The sequence below is a fragment of the Bos javanicus genome, chromosome 17 (genome assembly GCF_032452875.1).
Source record: "Bos javanicus breed banteng chromosome 17, ARS-OSU_banteng_1.0, whole genome shotgun sequence".
Lineage (NCBI taxonomy): Eukaryota > Metazoa > Chordata > Mammalia > Artiodactyla > Bovidae > Bos > Bos javanicus.
Genome location: NC_083884.1, coordinates 64,903,560 through 64,929,436, shown reverse-complemented (window position 1 = coordinate 64,929,436; position 25,877 = coordinate 64,903,560). Strand labels below are relative to the sequence as shown.

The following is a 25,877-nucleotide window of genomic DNA, read 5'->3' as shown; positions in this document are numbered from 1 at the left end:
TCTCCAACAGCCAGCCTGGGAGACACTGCCACATGATGAAACGAGACCATTTGGACGAAGGGCCCAGGACAGCTCAGCACACAGTAGGGGCTTACTAAATGCTCATTCATGCACAGGAAAGGCCCTTAGCAGGCAACACGGGGCAGGAGAAGGGGTCACAACAGGGATCACGCCCCTGACGCAGGGCAGGCAACAGCTTCCCACTGAACCTCTCTCTGGTCTCCAAGGTCCTGCCTGTCCCCCTTATGCCTCCCTCAGCCCCCTGGCCTCCCTGCTGTGTCTCAAACTCACCGAACTCATCCCCACCACAGGACCTTTGCACAGACCGGCCCCACTGCCTGCAGCCCTCTTCCCAGAGCTTCTCCTCCCGCATCTGCAGCTCACTTCAAATGCCATCTCCCCAGACAGGCCTCCCCCATCCACCCCAACATCACACTGTCCATATATTTGTCTCACAGCATAACACTCTGAATTTCTCTTGCTCGGGGAAAGCGAGTCAGAGGATTCACCATGAAATCTCAGTTACCTAGAACAGTAACCGCGTACAATACAGGAGGCGGTGCCAAAGGCTTATTTTGGCCACCATCCCTGGAAAAAGCTATGAGGCAAGAGATCCATTCCTTACTTTCTGGGCAAAACTTTCTCTCTCTCTGTATTTGCAGTTCCTCTGTCTGCAAAATGAGGGGACTGGACCCGATGAGTCCATACTCCCTTCCAGCTCAAACAACAAGATTCCACATCCTTGGATAACTTCTCATTTTAGCCCATAACCAGCTCCCGCCAGGACATGATTCATCTCTGCCGATTCTGCCTAGCAACCAGCCCTTCTCCCCACATCCCGAGCCAACCCGCCCCCCCTTTCAAGACAAATTCCTCCCCCACCACACACCCGCCGAGCTTCCCCCCTCCTCCGGCATCCTGGGGAGGAATGCCAGGCTTCAAGATCCTCCCCTGTCTGTCTGCCACCAGCATTTTAACGCAACCTCAGAATGTCTCGGGCTATGTCTGGAACCAGATGGGGGGGAGCTGGTCCCCCCGGGATTAGTACAGGAAACGGCAGCAGAAGTCAGGCAGGCGGAAAGCGCTGACCCAGCACGGGAGATCATTTCTATTCTGATGCCTCGCCCTCCTCTACTGTCCAGCTCCCTGGGCCTGGAAAAGTGTCTGTGTTTAGGTAAAGAGAAAGGGACAGAGAAAATGGATGAGAGAGAGAGAGAGCGAGTTTCCATGCTTGAGACAAAATCAGTTCATTTGGACTTTCCCAGGGAGGTCTTCATACAGTGCCCCACGGTGAGAAAAAAGAACCATCTCACCTGCTGGCTCAGTAGTAAAGAACCCCCCCCTGCCAATGCAGGAGATACAGGTTCAATCCCTGGGTCAGGAGGATTCTCCGGAGAAGGAAATGGCAACCCACTCCAGTATTCTTGCCTGGGAAATCCCATGGACAGAGGAGCCTAGCGGGCTACAGTCCATGGGGGTCGCAAAGAGTCGGACACGACGACTCAACAACAACATCATCTTTGTAGATACTGGAAAGCATTTGATAAACTTCACTGTCCATCTGCAACTCAAAAATCTTGGCAATCTAAGAATAGAAAGGAATTTCCTTAACTTGAAGAAAAGACATTTACCAGAAAACTACAGCAAACATCACAGGAAAACTTTGGAAGCACTCCCATGAGGATGAGGAACAAAGCAAAGATGTTCACCACCACAGCCACCTCCACACTGACGTCACCACCTCCGGCACCATCCATCATCCACCCCCACCACCATCACACAGAAAACAAATGGCACGCAGGGCACAGACTGGACGTAACGAACCTGCCACTGATGGATGGACCATCTCCCTAGAGATCCTTCTTGAATGACCACGGACGGTCAGCCTACCTGGGGACCTGCCTTGATCTTTTCTGGGCAACTTTGGGTCTCAGTTTCCCCACTTAGAGCTGGAATAGTGGGACTATACCAACTGTTTGCAAACTATAAGCCCTAGGAGCCCCTGAAGAGGGGGAAGAGGGGCAAACAGTTACCTCTGGGAATCCCACCCCTCCTCCAAGAGGCAGCTTTGCTTTCATTCAATTTATGTTAGGATTCCTGCTGCTGCTGCTGCTGCTAAGTTGCTTCAGTCATGTCCGACTCTGTGTGACCCCACAGACGGCCTCCCACCAGGCTCCCCCATCCCTGGGAATCTCCAGGCAAGAACACTGGAGTGGGTTGCCATTTCCTTCTCCAGTGCATGAAACTGAAAAGTGAAAGTGAAGTCTCCCAGTCGAATCTGACTCTTAGCGACCCCATGGACTACAGCCCATCAGGCTCCTCCATCCCTGGGATTTTCCAGGCAAGAGTACTGGAGTGGGACGCCATTGCCTCCTCCGATGTTAGGATTCCTAGGAAGTTTATTCTAATAAAGGATTTTATGGTTCAAAAAATGTTGAAAACCAGTGCGTACCTAATCAATCAACACGTGGAAACTAAGGCCAGAAACAGGTCATTCATAGGAGAGGAACTCCATGGGGTTAAAAGCCCCTCTCTCACACAGATAATCAGAGAACCAAAATGAAAATAATGAAATACCACTCCTCATCTCTCTGATTGGAAACTCACACTGCTGGCAAGGGTGTGGGAACCTGAACCACTCTTAGACCTAGATGGTGGTGGAAACTGGTGACGCATTTTGGAAAAGTCGTCTGGCAGCACTGCTGAAAACGTGATGCCTCTATCCCTGTCTTTGGCAAGGCCCCTCCAGCAGGACCTGGTGTCTGCAAAGACATCCACATGCAGGATGGCCTGGTGACACGGGGCCCTCCAGCTCTGCCGCCTGTGGTCTCCCCTTGTGAGCTCACCCAGGGCCTGCTCTGCCCCCATGCCTGACTTGGAGGCACTCTGAACTGGTTCCATTGTCGGGGTGCCCGAAGCCCAGGTGGCGGAAGTCTGGGCTCACACTTCCAACAAGTGACTCCCGGGCATGAATCCATCACACCAGGGCTGCCCTTTCCCTCATATAAGACAGACCACAGACCACAGGAGCAATGAGCTGCCAGACCAGACCCAGGACCTGAGCCCTCTCCCCAGCTCACCCATGGTGTGACAAGTCCTCTCGCCCCTGGGGTTACCACATCTGTCAACAATTCTCTGAGCATGGGTGCTTTCCTCACTAGCTCAATGAAGCTGATGGAATCGGCTTCACAGTGATCTTTCAACATGAAATCATTCACATGAAAACAAATTAGGACATGTTGACGACAGTCCTTATGTCCAGACCCTTCTCCCAGAAGCAAATTCTCTCTGAATGTCCTCTTGAACTCGACAGGACCACCATCTCCTTAACCCTCCCACAGCGATGGGCACTTAAGTCATTTCCCCTTTTCTCATTTATTTGCATCAGCGCTAGCACCAACCATCTTTGTAGGCCCATCTCAAGGCCCATGCAGAAGTATTTCCATAGCACCTTCTGGAAAAGAATCTCAGGGGCAAACACATGGACAAGCTTGGTCGATGTGGCCCCACCACCTTCCAAAAGCCTCCTTCTATCTCTTTCTGAAGTCTACTCAAAACCAGACAGTGCGGGGATCAGATCCGGACAAAGTCGAGATGTTCTTATCTCGTGAGAGGCCAGGGGAAAAATTCAGAAGAGTTTCTAACTGGCTCGCCCATAGCTGGCCCTGTCCTCCCAGCCAGAGCTTGTGCTGGGGGCTCCGCTGGGGGAAACTGGCCCTCGGGCCAAGCCAGTTCGACTTCCCTTAGGTAGAAAGTGGCTTCTGAGAGGGTTTGTTCAGATGCTGGAGAGGCAGTCCGAGAAGCTGGGACACCTCTTCCAGGGGTCTCTTAAGGTGGGGTGGCGGGTTGGGGGGGGGGCGGTGGTTGCTCTCCCCACAATGGATTCAAGAGGGTAAAAAAACGCCAGGTTCTCCCAAGATCTTCTCATCCAAGAATCAAGTGACTCTTTTTACTTCAGGGAAAATGGCTTCCTGCAGCCCTTGTCTCGGCTGCTGACAATCGCCGCCTCACACGGGAACAATTTGAGGCCCACCAGCTGCCTGAAATCTAGATGTTGCCTCCTTCTTTCCTTTGTGGGAGAAGCAGCTGAGGGCCAGAAGGAGTGAGTGACTTCCCTCAGAAAGCACAACCAGGACAGAGGCAGAGACAGACCTTCACCCCGGGGCCCCAGACCCAGAGTCAGTGCCTGCCTTGGGCCCCCCACCTCCAAGTTCACGCCGCTGGAGAGCCCAGGGCCCATGGGCTAGGCCCCAGAGACCTGGTGGACTCTCGGCGTCGACCACATGCAGCATCCTGGGTAGGGTCAAAGCATTGGTTGGAGCCCAGCAGGCTAGCTTGGTCATTCCCCGGCCACGTGGATTGGAAGGCCACTTCAGTACACTTGGTAACACCGGGAGACCGGCCCCAGGTGGTGGTGGGAGGTGCAGGGACGCCAAGCTCCGCCCCCTATCCAGACCCCGCCCCCAGGCAAGATGTATGCACGCGCAGTTGCTGCATCGGTTCAGTCGCTCTGCTGTTTCCGACTCCTTGCGACCTTATGGACTGCAGCACGCCATGCTTCCCTGTCCATCACCAACTCCCGGAGCTTGCTCAAACTCATGTCCATCGAATCGGTGATGCCACCCAACCATCTCATCCTCTGTTGGTGCATAGGGTGGCCAGTTACAGTCAAAGCACTCTTTGCTGCCTTTCCACCTCGTAGAACCACAAGGATGCAGTACCAACAACTGAGATGACGCCCCTGCCACCAGCTGAGCTGTGGCGGTCACATGGAAGTCTGGACACTTTGGCCTCGGGCCCCATCAACCCCGTTGTCCTGCATTCATGCGCTCATTCGTTCACTCATTCCTTCACGAGTAAGCTTGCAGGCAGCGTGGAGCTGTGGTTAGAGCCCTACTTACGGGAATCTCGGTGCCTTCCCAGGCGGAGCTAGTGGTTAAGAGCCTGCCTGCCATTGCAGGAGATATAAGAGACACGGGATCGATCCCTGGGTCGAGAAGATCCCCTGGAAAAACGCATGGCAACCCACTCCAGTGTTCTTGCCTGGAGAATCCCATGGACAGAGGAGCCTGGCAGGCTACAGTCCACGGGGGTCTCAAAGAGTCGGGCACGACTGAACCGACTTAGCACGCACGCATGGGATCCCCAAAAGCCCAGGAGATTCAAAACCAGGCTCATGTTCTTCCTGGCTATGTGACCTGCCTCCACTTGGCCTCTCTGAGCTTCCACGCCTCCCTCTGTATAAGGTGGATCATACCCGTGGCACCCTCAGCTTTGTGAGAACCCAGTGTGTAGAAAGTCCTCAGTGCCACGCTTGCTACACAGTGGGTGCTGAAGAAGTGATGGAAACACCCTCATGGTGGGATTTAAATTCTGAGGAAGGCACAGGTGGGGGACTTGGGGGTCTCCCAAGTGGGCCACTTGCTCAAGGAGCATTGTTCTCATCTAAGCCTCACAAGAGGGCAGGACCTAGTTTCACAGGTGAAGTGCTGAGAGAGAGCAGAAACTGCCCAGGGTTGAGCAGCCTGGAGGTGGGATTCGAACGCTGGGATCTGCACCCCAGTCTTTCTGGGATGCAGACACCTTCCGCCCTTCCCCCACCGCGCCTAGAGAAATTTCTGGCCAGTCTAAGCATTTGGTTTGTTTTATACTGGATACTTCCCTGGAGACTTCCCTGGTGGCTCAGAGGGTAAAGCGTCTGTCTGCAATGCAGGAGACCCGGGTTCGATCCCTGGGTCGGGAAGATCCCCTGGAGAAGGAAATGGCAACCCACTCCAGTACTATTGCCTGGAAAATCCCATGGATGGAGGAGCCTGGTAGGCTACAGTCCATGGCAGTCCATGGGGTCACAAAGAGACTGAGTGACTTCACTTTCACTTTCATACTGGATACACAGCAGAGAGGGAAGGAGAGATATTCCAGGCCACCTGGCAATTAATCCCACTGGGCCCCCCTCACCTTTCCAACCCCCCAGAAATAGCCCCAGCACCTGCCCCGCCTGAGTCCCTGGGCTCCCCAGCCCATATAGACAGCCACGTCTCCAGCTGTACCCACCAGACAGTATCCAAACCCTGGCTGGGGACACCACACCCCAGAGGGAGACGGGGAACAGCTGCCACATGACCCCTGGCCCCCACTGGGCGCCAAGCCCCTGCAGAGGGGCACATGGGATGGGGGTGGCTTTTCACCCCCAAAAGGCCACAGCACCCTGTTTCTGTCTCTGGCTGCATCTGTCGCCCTCTCCCCAGAGTTCACAGGACTTTCCTGGCTGCTGGTGGTGCTCTGAGTCCACCAATCCTTCTAGCACCCTCTGCCCTGCCCCTCAAGAATAGATGTTTAAAATGTGAAGTTCCAAGCCTCTAAAATCACTGATCTTAGGATACTGAAGCTTCTAAACCTAGACCTGGAAAGAAGTGACTCCCAGAACAACCAGACATTTAGAGACAGAAGTTTCCCTCTTTTCCTGAGGAATGGCACTTCACAGTTTACAGCAAACAGGAGCTCACATTCAATGAGCACTTGTGGGGGATTTGCTCTACGAGAATGAATGCAACTCCCACCTCAACCCTCCGAGGTTCTGTTTCACAAACGAGGAAACTCACTCAGGCCCAGAGAGGTTAAGTGACTTGCCCAAGGTCACACAGCTGAGAAGTGGCAGAACTGAGATTCCAACCCAGGTCATCTGAACCCCTAGCCACCAGACGACCCTGCCCTGCACATTGTAAAGTGCGTTCACATCCATTCTGGGGAGATAGGGCCCCAGCTTTACAAGCAAGGAACCTACAGTTCAAAAACTTGATATGCCCAAGTCACACAGCTAAGAGGACCCTAACTAGGTCTCTTGGTTCCCTATTTCCATGTCCACTACAACCTTCTCCCCTCATTGTCCCCAGTCCGGCCTGTGCAATCCTAGTCCTTTCCCCCTCCAGGCCCTCCAGCTGAGACCAACTCTCCAAACCCTAAGGGAGAGGCCACAGGTGACCACCCTAGACCTGGACCCTCCAGCCTTCCAGGGCATCGTCAGCGTCACTGCAGGGCCCCAGAGGGTGGGGGGACACCATGCTGAGCATTGCAGAGGCCTCTGGCATCAGGGACCCTGGCAAGAGCAGATTTACGAGCAGAGCTATTTTATACTTTGCAGCTGCCACCATAAACCTTGCACCCGCCTGGGAAGGGGGAGCAGCTGCGGGGGAATCTCCCGCAGCTTGCCCTGGAGCCAGCACCAAATCCTTCCTGCTATTTCTGAGCAGCCGGAGGAATCCCGAAATTAAAACCTCCTGAAAAAATGACAAATCCCTGTCCCACTCCAGACAGATCCTTCCCCCAAACCAGATGAAGAGGCAGGATAAAGCAGAGTGGAGCTGGATACAGTGCAAGACTGCCCAGCAGAACCCTGAATTCTCACCCAGCTCTAGATGAGACCCAGCCTGTCTGGTCCTCAAATGCCCAAGTATAAAATGAGGGCCTGGTCTGAGTCTCTCTCAACTTTAGAGGTTCCCTAAAGTCACTTAGCTCAAAAATTCTCACTCTTTAAGATTCTATGCTCCAACTACTGGCTGTGTGACCTTGGACAAGTTACTTGACCTCTCAGAGTCTCCATGTGTCTCATCTGTAAAATGGGGAGCACTAACAATCGTCTCTTTAATAAGGTTGGGAGGGAGAGATAAAATAACATCCAGTAGTTCATAGCTTTTTTTGTAATAGCCAAAGCCGGAAACCACACAAACATCCATCAACAGGAAAATGGATAAGTTTTCATATGCATATACAAGGGAATACTGTGTGTGTGTCTGTGTGTGTATTCAGTTGTGTCCTACTTGTTGCAACCCCATGGAGTGTAGCCTCCCAGGCTCCTCTGACCATGAAACTTTCCAGGCAAGAATACTGGAGTGGGTTGCTATTTCCTACTCGAGGGGATCTTCCCGACCCAGGGATCAAAGCCACGTCTCTTGCTTCTCCCACACTGGCAGGTGAATTCTTTATCACTGCGCCCCATGGGACGCCCACAAGGGAATACTGCTCAGCAATAAAAAAGTGTGAAATATTGGTAGATATAATAACACGAATAAATCTCAAAATATTTATGCTGAGTGAAAGAAGCCATACACAAAAACAGAGTACACACTGGAGGTTCCACTTACATAAAACTCCAGAAGATAAAAGTGATTCACAGCGACAGAAAGCAGACCAATAGTTGCCTGGGGACTGGGGTGGGGGTGGGGGAGCAGTAAGGAGAGATTACAAAGGATGATGGGTATATCCATTATATTCATTGTGGTGATGGCTTTAAACACGTGTCAAAATTATCAAATTTCACCCTTGAATATGTGCGTTTTATTGTGTGTCAATAACACCTCAGTAAAGCTGTAAAAAGTAATATGGGTAAAATGCCAGACACGTGCATAACAGTCCACTTATAAATGGTGGCTATTTCCGTTATTAATCATTGTGGTTGCATCTGGATGATTCTTTGATGAAGTTTCATTTCCTCTGCTAGAATGTAGCCTCAGATCTGTTTTGCTAACAGTTCCTCCCCAATACATGGCACAGAGTAGGTGCTCATAAAGAACTGTATTTGGGAAACAAAAGATCTATGACCCTGCTACACACTTCTGGGCCACCTTGGAACTCAGAGGGTTACATCATCCCAGGCAAGGCAAAAAACTGGATGATTTCAAGAATCTATGAATGAAAACGAAGACAGGCAGTGGGCAGTCACTGTCATCACCCCGGGAGGCAGGGTGGGGTCAGAACAAGGAAGGGGGACCCAAGATGAAATGCAATGGATACAAAATGCTCGTGCCCACTCTACCATCAGGGAAGGGGCTCTCCCTTTGGGCCACGAAGTTCTAAAATGAGGTGGGAGGCTCAGCACTGAAGAGTCCAGGCTGAGAAGCCAGACAGACCTGGGTTCAAAGACCAGCTATGCCCTGCTGTGTGACTTTAGGTAAGTCACTACGCCCCTCTGAGCCTCAGTTTTCTCATCTGCAAAATGGGGGGAGGGTAATGATATGCTCCTCTCTCCGTGGAGAGTGTAGGAAGGATTAGATGTGGTTATGGATGTGTGGGCACCATCCCTCCTTTGCCTTACATGCATGTGCACACACAGAGCGCTTGCTATGTGCTAGGGGCAGTGTTGAGTGCTGGAGAGACAGTGGTGTTCAGACCCCTGGCCTCTCTCCCGGTGGACTTTGCATCTTGGCTGTGACAACTGCCTGGCTGTACCCTCGGACACTCTGATTTCATTGGTCTGGGTGGGGGCCAGGTAGAAAGGAGTTTCCGAGCTCCCAGGTAATCCCGCTGGGCAGGTGGAGAACACTGTGGGCTGGAGTGGGTTCATCTTCTCTTTATCCACAGAGGCCCAGAGAGGCGAGGGGACTCCCCCAAGGCCACGCAGCCAGGCAAGCAAGTGTGGAGCTGGCACTGACTCAGGTGGTCTCACCGGAGAGCCCAGACCACTGTGAGAACCCCAAGGGGTAAAGATGATGAGCCCAGCACAGAGCAGCCCGGCAGGTGTGGGTTCTGTCCCTCCTGTTTTCAGCAAAATGCCAGCCAGAGTATGCCCAGCCTGTCAGACGATCAGAGCAGGGCAGGACACGGGGACGGGGCTCTTCAGCACCCCACCCCACCTCACGTCACCTGAAGCCCCATTCCCACACCAGCTGGGGTTCACGTCTCAGGGTGGTTTTGCTGGCCCTCCCCCTCCCCCTCAAAGGCGGCCGTGGGCTGGCCCCGGGGCAGACTCCCCGACTGGGGGTAGCTGTGGGGTTTTACAAGGCCCGGGACAGGGGGGGCCTGTTCCTGCCCTGGCAGATACCGGGATCCCTGGGAACGCTGGAACCCCTCACCCTACCCGCTCCCTTAAGCCGTGCTGTCTCCTCCTCCCTTGGACTCGCCACACACATCCCCACGGTGGTCTCCCTCCGCGGCTCACTCCCCGCTGATGCCGGCCAGATGTGAGCCCACCAAAGGCCCCTCCTGGGTGACTCCATCACAGATGCGGGGGGCAGGGCGGAGGGGCTCCAAGCCTTAGAGGTCGTGCAGCCATTCTGTCCTCCCCAAGGGCGTCCTTCATTCAGTCACTCGTTCATTCATTGAAAAAGCAGTGGAGCCCAGAGAACTCAGACTCCGGAATCAGACCGCAGGGCTGGAATCCTGGCTCTGTGATCTGGGCAACTGACTTCCTCTCTCTGGACCTCTGTTTCCCCAGCTGTGACATGGGGATGACGACAGTGCCTGGGTTGCCATGAGTTGATGATGTCCACTGCTTAGAGCCGCACCTGACACATAACAGATACTCCATAACTAAGCGACTATTGTCATCCTTGAGCCCACAGGACTGTAGAAGAGAGACTGGGAAGGAGGGAGGGGGGAGGAGGGGATATCTAAGCCAGAAGCTAAAAGATGAGAGTTAACGGGAATTCTCTGGTTGTCCGGTGATTAGGTCTCCGAGATTCCGCTGCAGGGCGCACAGGTTCAATGCATGGTCAGGGAATTAAGATTCCGCATGCCGCACTGCATGGCCAAAAAGAAAATTAGAGTTAGCAAAGCAAGGGAGGGGGTGGAAGGGTGTCTTCGGCAGAGGGAATAGTAGCTGTAAAAGCTCAGCGGTGAGAGGTCAATTCCTGCACTGTGGCTCAGACCCCCTCCTTAATCTCCTCCCCAGTCCCTGGGGAAACAGGCTGTGGCTAAAACTGCACACCCCACGTCCTCTGGAGGGCCCAGTGGACACTAACGGGGAGCCACTGGCCAGGCAACTGCTGATCGGAGACCCAGCCCTGCCTGCTCCCCAGGGATCTCCAATGTCTGCTGCTGTCTTACCTGGGTTTTGCCTGACTTGGGGAAGCTTCATGCACTTCCTAGCCACACCCCTGTGCCTAGGACCCCGCAGGAGCTCAGGAACAAGCAGAGGGCTCGTCACACCCAGAGAGGTGGAGTGACTTGGTCCAAGCCACACAGCATCCTGGTATTCAGTATTTGTATTTCAATTCTCCCTACATCCTTGGGCAGTCGCCTGTCTGGGCTGAGAGGGAGAGCCCTTCCCCACTGAGCCAGACAGTGGCCATTGTGTGTTTTGAAACCCAAACCCCGGCCCTCTCCGGATGGATGTGGGGTCGGAGGAGGAGAGGGGCTGCAGGAGGTGGGGATAGCCTCCCGCCCCCATCACCCCAGGGATCCAGCACATGCTCCAAGCCCAGCCACGTCTGGATTCCAGCTGGCAGCTGGGGTAGCAGTGGCCACAGGAATCGCCATCAAAGGCAAGGAGGAGCCTGGTGGGTGAGGAGACAAAAGGCAGGGACGGCCTTCCACCCCAGGCACCGCAGGCCAAGGGTGCGGCCAGTGTGGTGCTGTCCCTGAGACCCAGAACGGCCCTCAGCCATTCTGCAGGGAGAGGGGGAACTACAACTTTGGCTCCAAGCCCCTCCACGGCCCCTGTCTCCTGGGGGAAACAGAGGTGGGTGGTTCTCCTGCAGACACCGTGAGCAGCAGAGGCGCGAATGGACGCTGCCTCGGTGGCCATGAGCCCAGGGCTTCTGGGGCACAGACTCTGGCCCCAGTTCCCATGCGGCATCCATCCCTCCCTCCATTTCCCACACCCACCCGGCCCCCAAGGCCAGGTTGATTTGTCCCACCCCTCCAAAAGTTGCCCCATCCCTACAGAAAAGCCCAGAGGAAATGCCCCCCAACCTCCCAGCAGACTCCTTCTCCCCACCCCCAGAAAACCAGCATGCTCAGGCCTGAATAAAGGTTTATTGTGCTGGTTTGTTATATTCCAGCACCTGGACAGCTGTGCAGAGGTGGTGGAGCCTGGACGGAGGAATAGAAACAAGAATCCCCTCACAGGGCCTCCCCAAATCCTGGATGAAGCTCAGGCTCCCTTGTTGAAGACTAAAGAATGCTGTGGGCACAGGCTGCCAGGCATGTGTGTGTGTGTGTGTGAAGGGTGGGGGGCCATGGACCCCTGCTTCCAGCCTGGGTGTCGGAAGCCCTCCCCCATACCTTCAGACCCCTCCTAGAATGGGGTCCCCTCACACACCTAGAAGCACCTCCCAGCCGGCTTCTAGGTCGCTTGGAGTCCCTGGCAAGGAAGGTGAACTTCACTTGCCCCATCCCTACAGCGGTAAGTAGCAGGATGAGAGGCCGAGACCCCAAACCCCACCACCCTCACCCTGGACCATCCAGAAACTGGGGAGGGGGCACCCCGTGGAACATTTAGAGCAGTAACTTCCAGAGTGTTCTCTGCAGGATTTTACTCTGTAGCTGTAAAACAAAACAAAAGTATTCCAAGGTCAAAAGCAGTTTGGGAAAGGCTAAGCGAAACCGGATTCCATGGGCGCCTTTACTGCAGGACTTGTCAGAGCCTTGGAGGACTTTCGTTGGGCGGGTGAGGGGAGAGACGGTGCACAGAGCAGAGAAGCAATGTTTCCTCGACTCGTTCTTTGGCCCTCAAAGTCCTTCCAGGGAAGCCAGTTTGGGAAATGCCCGTGCTACGCGCAGGGGCCCCTCACAGAAACCTCCTGATGGATCTTCTGTGGTACCTCCAGGCCCCTGTGCGTCTCCCCATTCATTCAACCTCTTCCAAAATGTCTATTCTGTTCCTCTTTTCTGCCTTGATGGAAAGCAGCGGCGTCGGCACTGTCACAAGGGACCTGAGACTTCTGTTTCCCAGCGGATGTGTCTGTGACTGGGACACCCCCCTCCCAGTCCCAGCCCCTAGAGGAGCTGTGCCTTTCGGATGAGCCCCTTGGGGCTGCGGGGACAGATGTTCTGGAAGTCGGTGAGATTCCTGAGGTGGGACAGAGACCAGCATCTCCGCCCACTGTAGTAGGGTCAGACACGCTGGGATCTGCAGCGGGGAGTGGCCGGGGAAGCGGGGTGGTCAGAGCGCGGTAGGAACCAAGGGCCTTTCTATGCCCAAGGTGACCGCTAGGGGTCCAACAGTCAGGGCCCGCAGTTCGAGAGGGGGCAGTTAGATGCTGGGGGGGACACTGCCGCAAACACAGGGGTTTTCGGGGGGACCAGCTGGGCCCCCGGCTTCCTGGGCGAGTAAGGGAGCCACGTCTGGCTCTCCTTGACCTTCATCGGCTGCCGCGGCGCCTGCAGCTGCGTCCGCCTCCACTGAGCAGGGCTCCTCCGGCAGAGGAGGCACCTCGGGTTTATCCGCCGGAAGCGCACGTCCCTGGGCTTCCAGGTCCGCCTCCCGGGGGCCTTTCTCCTCTTCCTCTGATCTGCCCTCTGGTGCCCTGGCCAGGTCTCCACTGCTTGGGGCGGCCCTGGAGGGAGACTTGAGGTTCTGGGTGGCGGCAAGGATGTGAGCCTGGAGCTGCTGTGAGGAATCCAGGGTCTCCTCAGGCCTGCCGTCGGGAGCCCGGTCGGGGACCTCGCTGAAGGCCCGGGGGCCCCCTGCGCGGTCGCTCTGGTCTACGTACTTCTTCTTGGGGAAGGATGAGGGGTAGTAGGCAGAGGCCTTGTGCTTCTGGCGGGTGATGACAGCCGCACAGACGATGAACATCAGCAGGAAGACCAGGGAGCCCACCACGGCGATGAGCATCACGTACTGGCGGAAGAAATCCACGATGCCGTCCAGGAAGTTGGTGGGGGGCTTAGGGCCCGCCAGGGGCGTGGGCTCGGGCCCCACCAACGTGGGGCTGAGGGCCGGGGTTTGCGGCGGCGGGAGGCTCGGGGAGGAGGCCGACGAGCCCTCGGCCTCCCCGCTGCCCCCCGTGTCCTCAAGGAAGCCGGCCTGCAGGGACACGGAGTAGGACACGGTGGGCAGGACCCGCAGCAGCAGCAGCAGAGACACGGCGAGGCTGGGCGCCGCTGCGGAAACCATGTTGCCGGGGACCTGTGGGGAAGGGAAGCAGGGAAGACATCAGGGTGGGACCCCGGGGCCTCAGGGGACCCCGAGGAGGTGCAGGGGACACAGAACCTCTTCTAGCCAATCGCTTCCCTTCCCTGGGCCTGAGCCTCCCCACTGTGCAATAGACCCCATCCCGGGGTTCACGTAGGTTCTCCCCTGCCCCCAACGACTCACTTCAATCTGAGCTTCTAGAGGGCACAGGCTGAATCTTAGTCATCTGGGCAACTTCAGGGTTTTGCATTATATCTGGGTCCTGGACGCCACAGTAAGCACCCAATAAATGCATTTTGATGGACTTGGCTCAACGAATAAGAACTTACTCTTTCATTGCTTGCCATATGCCAGGCCCTATTTTATTTTAGATGAATTTCTCTTGACTCCTGGGAACCGCCTGCTGGGGGTAGTACTACATTCTCCCCATTTTACAGGTGAGGAAATTGAGGCTCAGAGGGATTCAAAGACTTGCTAAGGAAGAGCTGGAGTTTGGATGTAGGCACTGAGGGAGGGCCAAGTGAGTGAGTGAGCAAGCTGACCCCCTCCTCCAGGAAGCCCTCCCCACTGCCCCTGGCCTATCTGCGGTCCTGTCACCAAAAGAGTCATAAGTTTTGAAGCATCCAGATTCTGAGCTCAGCAGGGGCCTGAGTGAGCATGTGCCCCACGGCTAACCCCCACCTCAAGGCCCCCCGGGGGAACCCTTGTGCCTAAAACAAAGCTGGAGCCGGAGTCCTGTGGCCGCCACCAAATGGGATCCAGATGAACTCCGCACCTCCCTCCCCCACGGGAAGGCTGCTCCCTATTTGAACCCCCAGACCCTCCCTGGCCCAGACAGCCTGGATGACTAATAAATTCCTTATGGCCCAGCTTTATGGAGGAGCCTGGCTTCTAAAGCATTAACTCTCCCAGCTGGTGTGAGTTGGCCTGGCCTCTCAGACAAACCCAGGGGCCCCAGGCCGCCCCCTGAGAGCCGCTGCCTGGCCCAGCAGAGGGCCCAGGACCCTGATGCTGGATGAGGCTGTATGTGCCAGGATGGGAAAGCCTCACATGCCCCTGACTGTGGCGCCCCCTCTCGGGGATGCAGATGGGAGAGACAGAAGCCCAGAGAAGGCAAGGGGCAGGCCTCAGGCCACACAGCGAGTTCCTGGGCTGAAGGAGTCAGGTGCCAAACATCTTGCAGCAGGTCCCCATGAGAGCCCAGGTCTCAGGCCCCGCTCTGCAAAGCAGGTGACGGTACCAACTTGTGGTGACTTGGGGATACAGGAAGTGATGTAAGAATGACATGGGGCCATTGACTGGCTCGTTCCAAGTGACCTGGTGCCTCCCAATATGACATGAATGCAGACAAACTGGCTCAGATAGCAAAATACAAAAGAAATTTCCAGGACATCAGACAAGGCAACACTCACCCAGAGGCTCTTTTAAAAAAAATTGTGGGGGATGCTCCATGGCATGTGGGATCCTATTTCCCTGATCAAGGATCAAACCCGCATTGGAAGCAAGAGTCTTAACCACTGGACCATCAGGGAAGTCAAGAGATACATTTTAAATGAGTAGGTCACCGTGTACATTTACCACAGGTTGCTCATCTGAGCCCCTTTTGTGGGTGCAATTCCAAAAAAGCCCAGAACACTAGTATTGTCTCCATTTTTCAAATGAGGAATTGGAGGTCCAGAGACAGATAGTGACCTGCCCAAGGACACACAGATGCTAAGTGTTAGAGCTGGGATTTGAACCTTCCTTCTCTTGATTCTGAGAATCCAAACACTCACTCACACACACACTCACACTCAGATGTGCCCCCGGCTGACCCAGGAATGGGCTAACACTCCCTGGTTGACATCACTTGTCAGCTGGGACCAGAATTTGAGCAGTTCCACGAGCTTCAGGAGCCTTCCCCTGGTACTTGTTAGCCTAGGTTCCTGCAGACAGCCTTGATCTTTGGCGGTTTTGCCCCTCCCTCAGCAGTCACCTCCCTGCCTGCTGCTTCGAGTCAAGCCCTGGAATGACCTCTCATGGTGGCAGCTGAAACTTCTCACTATAGACTGCCGGCCGGGTGGGGCCTGAAGACCAGGGGTCTTCCCTGCAGCAGCGGCCGTCAAGGTTCCGCCCTGAAGCTCTGCAGGCACCGGACTGAGAAGGCCAGTTAGGCCGGTATTAGATTCCTGGTTCCATCTGGGTCTGGCTCTGCTGCCCGGCTCCTCTGGGCCTCACTTTCCCCATCTGTAAACTGGGGGCGGGGCAAGGAGGTGAGCACAGGGCTTGCCTCTCGGAGCTGTTAGGATCAGATGAGACCACAAGTTCAGAAAGCGCCTGGTACGGAGCTGCTGCACCCCGGTGGCAAGGGCAGGGGAGGGGGGTGGGCGCGGGGGGGGGGGGGGGCGCGGGGCGGGAGGAGATGGAATTCAGAAGCAGCCGAATTTCTACCCCAGCAGGGATCCAAGACCAGCCGGCACTCTCCCACCGCCACCCCCCTCCCTGGACAAATGATGATTATCCTCATCTGATGTGTAAATGTGCTCACTCTTTCCCCCCATCCTCCAGGAAAGACCAAATTTGTATTAATACCTCGTTGAGTGAAATCTCCCCAAGCTGTAGCCAACGAGGAATCCAGGACCAGACACACACAAACACACACACACGCACGCACGCACGCACACATACACACATGCACAGCAATGAGTCAGACAGAGTGAAGTGTTCCTTTCCCCAAGAGCCTTGGGGGCTGGGGCAGAGGATACGGAAAGAGGCCACGCGAACTACTTCTGGCTCTTCAAGACTGAGACCTTGACTCTCCGAGTCCGTTCATCGCCCCCACGACTCTCCTCCCCGGGCTCCCTGGGAGATGTGCAGGCCGAGTGCCGGGAGCCGGCGGGGCTTCACAGGACATGACTGTGTGACCCTGCTGGACGAGCCCCCTGACCTCTCTGGGCCTCAGTTTCCAGTCTGTAGAATGGGCACGTTAACCTGGGCTGCTCTGACATGATTGTCCTGCCCATCAGCTGCCCCCAGCTCCTCCCTGCTCCTCATTTTTTTTTCCAGGACGCAGAAATTCATGGGCCATGAGGAGGTGGGGTCAGGCCAACCCCTCTCATCTCATCCAGGAGGAAACCCAGGCCCGACACTGGGAAAGGCCTGCCCAGGGTCACACAGTCGGTCAGGACAGAGCCTGACTGGAGAGGCGGCTCTGAACACCCGGGTGGAGGTCATTTCCCAGCTGTGTGTCCTGAGGTCAGGCATGGCACCTCTCTGAGCCTCAGTTTCCATATCTGTACGATGGTGATAAGGTCACCTTCCTGGACTATCGTTAGGACAAGAAATAGCAGTGGCTGGCACAGCGGAGATGTCAATTAGTAGTACCACATGATTATCCAGGACTTCAAGCTGGGAGCAGGGCCCCTCTCCAGAGCCCATCTCACTCACAGTTCATTGTTTTCAAATGTGATGCCCCCACTTGAGGTCAGGAATAGGCAGATACTTCAAATCCATCCCTAGGGCCAAGGTACCCCGCCAAGACCTGAGGCTGAGGGGCCGGGGCTGCCCTGCCCCCATTCAGGGACTGGTGGCCAGAGGGGGAGGGGAGCCCACAGAAACCTGGCTTCAATTAGTGGCCTTGGGGGGAGGGGTTCTGGCTGAAGCTCTGAAGCCCCTGCTCCAGGGCAGCCAAGGACAGGGCCCTGGGCCCCTTGGAGGGGAGGCCTGGGGAAGGACAGGAGTCTTTCCCTGAAGTCTTGAAACCCACACACGTACACACAACTCACAGACACACAACAGGCACAAAAGACACAGATGCACAGCGTCTTGACACCCCGGATGGCTACACGGACCCGCAGCCCAGACACACAGAGAACACACACGGACGCACGCAACACGTGCACACACGTACCCCCCGACCCGCTGGGGAGCCCCACAGGTGGGACCACCCTCGTACACACCACCCTCCTGCGGACCCTGGGAATACCCACCCCGACGCCCACTTTCCAGCACACCCCCTACAGCAAGGCCCCAGCTGCACACACATGCCCCTCTCTGGCCAACACAGCACCGCGCTCAGGACGCATCATCCCCGGGCACACACAGCTGGCCACCCGTCGTGTTAACACAGGTCACACACGTACTCAACATCCGACACACACTCAAGGCTCACACATACTTAGAGAAGCCCCCTAAAGCACTCACGCCGGCCCCCTGAACTCCAAGACACCCCGGGCTCCCCGAGAGAGGCGGGGGCCCCAGGACTCACCAGCTCCTCTGCACACAGGGTATCCCGCCAGGTGGAGCAGAGCGAGTTGGAGTCCGTGGCGGTGCCCAGTGGCCGCGGCTCTGGGCTGCCGCCCGCCCTCCCCCGCCCTCCCCCGCCCTCCCAGCCTCCTCCTTCCCTCCCTCCCTCCCTCACTCCCTCCCTCCGTCCAGCTTGATTTCATTAAGTGGGTTTGGGGTGGGGACAAGGGGAGGGGCGGGGCCGAGCCCGGCCACACGCAGTCCCCCTCCCCGCTCACACTCACGGACACCCCCTCCTCCACGGGTGCCCCCTCCACAGCCCGGGACACCAGATGCAGCATTTCCTCCCTGACCGCGGGTCCCCAGGGCAGACTGAGGCCGACAGACACACACAGCAGGGCCGTCCTGCCGAGCACCCCTGGGCCAGCAAGCAGGGATCCTGCCTCCCAGCCCAAGGGGACGAGGTCAGGGAGGCTCCGAGGCCCCTGGAAGTGAGGAGGAAAATTCCCTGTGCTTGGTTCCAGCTGTGACTCAGGTTTTCCGAAGCTCAGGGCACAGAGTGGGAGCTGGGCTGTGCTTAAAGGATTCGTGGAGGGTCAGGCCTGAGGCAGGGAGGGAATTCAGACACCCAAAATCAGAGCCTTTTCTTCTGCAGGCCTCCGTTTCCCCATTTACAGGGATGGGTGGGAAGCTCTGTGGGTTCCCTCTAACATCCTGAGATCCACGGCCTCGCGATACCCCAAAATGAAGTGGCCAGAACACAGGTTTTCATGGCCCCGTTTCACAGACTGAGAAAGTGAGGCAAGGTGCATTCAAGAGGCTCCTCCAGGGAACTGAGATAAGTCAGTTGTGGGCACGGGAACCAGGCCCTCTGGCTGATCTGAGGAGTCCAGTGAGTCAGTAGTCCTTGCATTCATTTATTCCTGCGCTCATTCATTCATTCGTCCATCAAATGCTTAATGAACACCTATGTGCACCAGACCCGGTGCTAAGCAGTTTTCAGAGGTGAATCAGACCAGCCTTCAAGAAGCTCACAGACTTCCAAGCAGAAGCTTACATACATTAATTGCTTTTTTTAAGAAACAGAAATGGGTCCACGGCGGGAGAGAAGCCAAGAGCTCAGGGAACCCCAGGACAGAGAGAGGGCCACTGAAAGAAGCAGGGGAGTTGTCCGAGAGGCTGTGACTGTGAATGAGCAGAGACCCAGGAAGGTCATTCCCGGAGGAAAGACCAGTGTGGATGAAGGCAGGTGGCTGAGAATGCTGCACACGGACAGGGGGCTGTGACGAAACTGTGCTGGAGCACGAAGTGGATGAAAGGGAGGAGCGAATGAGGAGGGCGAGGGAAGAGCAGAGCGAAAGGCTCAGAACAGCATTCATCAGGGGCAACAGGGAGCCAGGGAAGGTCTGGAGCATGGGGAGTACAAGAATCAACAGATCATGCCCACCTTTTAGGAACCAGGGCCCTAGATTGTAGCTACTCCCTTTGATGGTCCCAGCAGCCCCAACTCGCCTCCCCAAAGAGGAGCCAGCTGTTTAGAAAATAAAACCAGGGAAATTACCCGGCCAGTGACCCCATTAGACAGCTATCAGACCATCTCTCTCTCTCTCTCTCTCTTTCTCACACACACACACACACACACACACACACACCCCTTAAGCCAAATATCCCGACCCACAATCTGAGGAGAGAATAACAAAAACGTCAATCACCAATGGGAGGGAAAAAAGATCCCTGAGTTCCAGCCCCGGCTCACTCATCAGCTGTGAGTGGCTGGGCAAATCTCTGTCCCTCTCTGGGCTGCAGCTAAGTGTGGGGTTGTTCTCGATGCCCTCTGCAAGGCTGCCACCTCTGAAGTTCCAACGCTGTGACATTCTAAATCGTATTCAGTCTACAAATATTTCTTGAGCATTGAGTTTACACCCAGCCACTGTCAGGCCCTGGAAGACAGTAATGAGCAGACATAGGCTCAGAGAGAGGAGACTTGCAATAAGCAAGTAAACAAAGCAATGAATATCTAACTGCAAACTGTGCTAAGAGTTGGAATGGGGCATTTCCAAGGCTGTGAGAGGCCAGTCTGGGGGGCATTAGTCTGGTCCTGGGGCTCATGGGGGCCTTCATGAGGAGGTGGAAGTAGAGCTACTGGTGGAGGTCTTTTGGGAGGCAAGAATGCACGAGGATAGCATGTGCAAAGGCCCGGGGGTAGACAGGAAGCCAGCACCTTCAGAGCAGTTCCTGATCATCATCAAGCAAAAGTCCATGAACTAGGCCTGCGGGGGGACCAGGACCTCTACCTGTTTTGTGAGTGGCCGTAACTCCAGCATCTAGGGCGGTCCCTGGAACACAGGAGGTGCTCAATAAATGCTTGTGACCATGTCAGTGACCACTCTGCTCTCCACTCTCACGTTCCTAGGATCTAACCACTCCTCATCCATCCTGAAGGACTCACAGTCCACCTTCTCCAGCTCCAGGACCCATGGTAGGGCCTGGCCCGGGTGATCCCACGGCCCACAGCGCCACGCATGGCTCCAAGGGTGGGGGCGGGCAGGCCTGTGGCTTGGAGGGGGCCAGGCCGCTCACTCACAACCCACAATTTCAGAAACAGAGCAACGGGTCCTCTGCCCAGCCTGGAAGCAATTCAGAGCCCCCACCCTGTGCCTAGCCTGCAATTAGCAGCTGTGACCACCCCCACCCCCGCCCGGCTGAACAACCAGGACTGAGGAGGCAGGGAGGAGGAGGAGGAGGGAAAGCCTCACCCAGGCTTGAGTCTCTGCCAGAGTGCTCCCCGGTTGAGCCTGGGCAAGCTGCTTGGCCCACCGCAGCCCCCAGCTCCAGCCTCTCGCGGGCTCAGAGCCGCTTCTAATTACACAGCCCCCGAAGCCACCGGGGCCTGCCTTCTGGGCAAAAATATCGCAAGATTTTCATGTAGCTGGAGAGACCTGGGCTGCGGCCCCATCACAGCACGGGCCTGGCCTGCGGGTGGACACCCATGGAGTGGCCCCTAGTCGGGGGCTCCAAGGAGGTAGAGTGGCCAGGGCCCAGGTGTGCTGTGAAACCTCCCCATGCCTCAGCTCCCCCATCTGTAAACTAGAGACGTTCACTCATTCCACAGCTCTTTACCGAGTGTCTCTGTGAGCCAGGAGCTGCCCAGGGCCTGGAGAGAACTGTGAATGAGACAGATGCTGAAGAGACTTGCCTCTGGCTGTTCCCTCCACCTGAAGCACTGCCCTCCATGCGCCCCCCTGGCCTTGCATCTCTGTTATCACCACCTCCAGGAAGCCCTCCCTGAACCCCAGCGTCTGGGGAGGGAGATGAGCCGCTCCTTCTGTGTTCCTGCACCCCTGGTGCCCTGTAAGGACTTGTTTCTATGTGTCTCTAGACTGTCAGCTTCTCGGGTCCAGAATAAGGGCTTCTTCTGTCACCAGTGCCTGGAACACAGTAGGTGCTCAGTAAATGCCCTCCACCGGCTGAATGACTCTCGTCCAACCTGCCCGTGTTCCAGATGGGGAAACAGGCCCAGAGAGGGGATTCACTGACATAATATTGCTCTGCCTCAAGGAGCTCCTCTCAGGGTAACCGGTTAAGAAGCAAGTCAACTGGCAGTTCAAGAAGACACCCTAAAAAGGCCGAGGAGACAGGAAGTAGCTTGGAAAGGGTCGGGGGCAGGTGTCCGGTCATCTATTCTAGTGATTGTGGTCAGGGCTGGCTTCCTGGAAGAGGTGTAAGCACTGACATGTGCAGATAAGAGCAACCAGGCACTCCAGGAGCAGGAGGAACAGCTTCCAGGGCCAAGAAAGCCAACAGCAAGTTCAAAGGCTCTGCGGTGGAAAAGGGCTTGGCACCAAGAGTCTTATAGGGAAACCAGAGCAGGTGCTGAATTGGTTCTCGCCCAGGAGTCACTCAAGCTCAGAAACCGAGAGACCTGTCTTCTTCACTCCCAGCTCTGCCCCTCCCACATGCACTGCTGTGTGAGCCAAGCCTCAGTTTCCCTACCCACACCAGGAGGAGTCAGCCGAGTTTCCTCTGAACTCTTTCTGCTGTGTGATTCTAAGTGAATTTCCCACTCCAACAAACAACCCACCACCACAGTAGGGAGAAAAATACCGTAGCCACTTTGGAAAACAGTCTGGTAGGTTTTATCAAGTTAAAGATATGCTTCTCAATGACCCAGCAAGCTCTTCTCTGGGTATTTCCCCAAGAGAAATGACAACACACGTCCACATGCAGACAAGAAAGTCGGTTTATCCATAAGAGCCGAAAAAACACCAAACGTGGCAAGTACCCAGATGTCCACCAACAGGACGACGGACGCATAGACTGTGGTCCGTGCAGTGACACTGCCCCGCAGGGGGAGGATGAGATGGGAGGCAGACGGTTTGGACGAATCTCATAGACACACGGAGCAAAAGAAAGGGACTCCACAGAACACAGACTGGGTGATTCCATTTACAAGTTCTAGAACAAAGTCTAAACCAGGCTGTGGAGACAGAAGTCGGAAGAGCGGATACCCAGAACTTCCCTGGTGGTGCAGTGGCTCAGGCTTCACGCTCACAGTGCCGGGGGCCAGAGTTCGATCCCCGGTCAGGGAACTAGATCCCACGTGCTGAAACTAAGACCTGGTGCAGCTGAATAAATAAAGATACATTTTTAAAAAAGAAGAAGAAGAAGAAGGCAGTTACCCTTGGAGGCGGGTATTGACTGGAAAGAGACACAAAGAAATTTCTGGGGCTGGAGCCGGACAATGTCTGGGTGGCGGTTATGGGGGCACGTGTATATGGGAAAATCAAGCCTCACACATCAGATGGTTATGCTTTACGTAGGTTATGACTCAAAGTTGTCTTTAAAAATTAAGAGCCCTGCCTCCCTCTTGTTATTATTATTTTTTTTTGGTGGGGTGGGGGCACCAGAGCCGGTAGGATCTCTGGCTTCCTGTGTCCCTGGTGACCTGGCCAGCCACACACAGCCTTGTAAACATTTACATTCCCCAAGCCCAGTGCAAGCAGCAGCTCCGTGCAGCCCACGTGGGAGCCCAAGTGTCAGAGGGTAGGGGTGTAGATGCGCAGACCTGGCCTGGCTCTCCCGCTGTGCCAGCTGCCCACAGGGTGCCCTCAGCAAGGTGCCCTCCGGCAGGCCGTTCTGCAAGAGCCCCCTGCTGCCCCGCCCCACCCTCCATCAGGAAGAGGAATTGAGATGGTGGTCCTGAACCGCCTTGGCAGCACTGTTGGAAATCGAGGGATGGGGTGGGGGGAGAGGGGTGCTGCCCATCTTTGAGCAGAGGGGCAGAGTGGGGAAGGCCCGGAGCTGGACTTCGGGGCCCTGAAGTCACCCAAACAGTACATCATCCTATGTGTCTCCTGCTCTGCGACCCCTCCCTTTACACTAAGACCATCTGTCCTATTTTCCCTCTCTCTCCCTTCTTTCATCTTCTCCTTCCTTCCTCCTTCCTTCTCCTTCCTTTCCTCTTCCCTATCCTTCCCTTCCATTTCTTCCTTCTTGTTCTCTCTCTCTCAGTCCTTATTGAGCACATGCAATGTGTCGGACACTTCCCACCGCTGGGGCTACAGCAGAGAGCAATACAAACAAAAAGTCTCTGTCCTCAGGGAGCTTGCCTTCTGGTGGGAGCAGAAGGCCGTTCAAAAGATAACTCTGGCACTTCTTCCCTGGTGGTCCAGTGGTTGAGAATCCACCTTGCAACACAGGGGACGCAGGTCCGATCCCTGATGGGGAACTATGATCCGACATGCCCTCAAGAGTCTCCGCGCCTCAGGGAAAGATCGCAATGAAGAACCTGAGTGCCGCAACTAAGAACAGCCAAATAAATACATGAAAAGATAACGCTGGGACTTCTCTGGTGGTCCAGTGGTTAAGACACTTGCACTTCCATTTCGGGGGCGGCGGGGCAGAGGTTCCAATGCTGGTCAGGAAACTAAGATCCCACATGCTGCCCAGCACAGCCAAAAAAGAAGATAGCTTAGTAATTACATACAGAATGATAGATGGTGATAAGGAGTACTGAGGAAGGCAAAGCAGGGAAACGGTGATGTCCAAGCAAAGACCTGAAGGACGTGGCAGAGTGAGTCAGGGAGATGATCAGAGGAAGAGTGGTCCAGGCAGAGGCAAGAACGCTTGCAAAGGTCCTGAGGTAGCAGGTGCTGGGTGTGGTGTTTTTTTTTTTTTCAATTTATCTTCAGTCAGTGAGAGGCTTGCAAGAGATATCATAGAGAATCTTTTCTTTTTTTTTGGCTGCACTGGGTCTGGGTTGAGGCACCCAGGATCTTCAATCTTCCTTGCAGCATGCAGGACTTTTCATTGCAGCATTTAGCTAGGGGATCTAGCGAAATGGGATCTAGCTCCCTGACCAGGGATGGAACCCGGGCCCCCTGCACTGAGAGTGTGGAGTCTCAGAGGCTGGACCACTAGGGAAGTCCCTGCCTGGCGTTTTCAAGGCCTGGAAAAGTGTCCGGTGAAGCTGAAGCCGAGGGAGTGAGGGGGAGGGTGGGAGGAAGTGAGGTCAGAGGGCACTGGCGCCAGATCTTGCCCGGTCTCTGCAGGCATCTGCAGGGGGCTTTGGCTCTTACTATGAGTAAAGGCCAACCATGGTCCCCCCACATGCGTGAAGCCCTCTCCTCCCTGCATCAAGCCCCTCTCCACTTTATGCACGATGCCACACACGTGCACACGCACACACACACACGCACGCACGTGCACACACACACGCATGGATGCACAGACTTACCTGTTCTCTTGAGGACCCTCAGAAAGGGCTCTGGGTCCCACCTCTGACGATGGGGAAGGGGATCCATGGAAGGCCCCTGTGAAGCCCACGCAGATCCCCACAGCCCCTTCCCCAGCCACCGGCTTCTGACTCAGCTGGGACCAGACACTTGGCTTCAGGGTCTCCTAATGAACCTCCTCTCCTGGCAGCTGCTGTGAGCCACCTTCTGCACCCGAGCCCAGGGACAGCCTCATGGAGAGGGTCTTCCACAACCCCCAGATCCATCCACCAGGAGGGAAAGGGCCCCGTGGGGGTGACAGCAAGGAGGGAAACTCAGCCAGGGTGAGCTGAGACCACCTACCCTTCAGGGCCTCTGGGTTCTGCTGCTTCAGAGCCGAGCGACCTTGGGCTAAGTTCCTCCGCCACTCTGGCCCTTAGTCCCCTCATCTGTAAAATGGGAGCAATAGGAACATTTCCCTGGGTTATTGTGCGAATGTAACGAGCCCTGGTTATCTGTTACGATTGTTGTTTAGTCGCTAAGTCACATCCAACTCCTTTGTGGCTCCATGGACTGTAGCCCACCAGGCTCGTCTGTCCATGGGATTTTCCAGGCAAGAATGCTGGAGCAGGTTGCCGTTTCCTCCTCCAGGACGTCTTCCCAACTGTAGGATCGAGCCTGGATCTCCTGCTTTGGCAGGTGGAAGGACTCTTTACCACTGAGCCACCAGGGAAGCCCTTACAGGCTTGGTGTGTATGTGTGTGCTAAGTCACTTCGGTCGTGTCCAACTCTGTGCGACCCTATGGACTGTAGCCCGCCAGGCTCCTCGGCCCGTGGGATTCTCCGGGCAAGAATATTGGAATGGGTTGCCCTACCCTCCTCCAGGGGATCTTCCCAACTCAGGGATCGAACCTGCGTCTCTCAAATTTCCTGCACTGGCAGGAGGGTTACCAGTAGCGCCACCTGGCACTAAACACATATGCTAATAATAACAACAGCGACGCAAGTGGCGCCTCGGACTGAGACTCCTTCTCACAGCATCTGGACAGCAGCAAGAACAGAGGCTTGGCATACAGCAGGCGCTCCAC

At 55.6% G+C, this 25,877-nt stretch overlaps 1 protein-coding gene across 2 annotated transcripts; it reads right to left on the bottom strand.

Moving 5' to 3' along the window:
- Positions 1–12,234: 12,234 nt before the first annotated feature.
- On the bottom strand, positions 12,235–25,868 carry TMEM119 (transmembrane protein 119). 2 transcript variants are annotated; one of them, XM_061385144.1, is made up of 2 exons: positions 25,153–25,868; positions 12,235–13,846 (listed from the first exon to the last, which is right to left on the bottom strand). In XM_061385144.1, exon 2 carries the CDS (start codon positions 13,832–13,834, stop codon positions 12,971–12,973), a length of 864 nt encoding a protein of 287 aa, XP_061241128.1. In that variant the 5' UTR covers positions 13,835–13,846; positions 25,153–25,868; the 3' UTR covers positions 12,235–12,970. The 2 variants fall into 2 exon arrangements, with proteins under 2 accessions (XP_061241128.1, XP_061241127.1); XM_061385143.1 differs by lacking the exon at positions 25,153–25,868 and adding an exon at positions 18,099–18,205.
- Between the last annotated feature and the right edge of the window lie 9 nt (positions 25,869–25,877).

Bases quoted from the DNA above. Each gene is read 5' to 3' on its own strand.
- TMEM119 (XM_061385144.1), bottom strand. From the start codon at position 13,834: ATGGTTTCCGCAGCGGCGCCCAGCCTCGCCGTGTCTCTGCTGCTGCTG.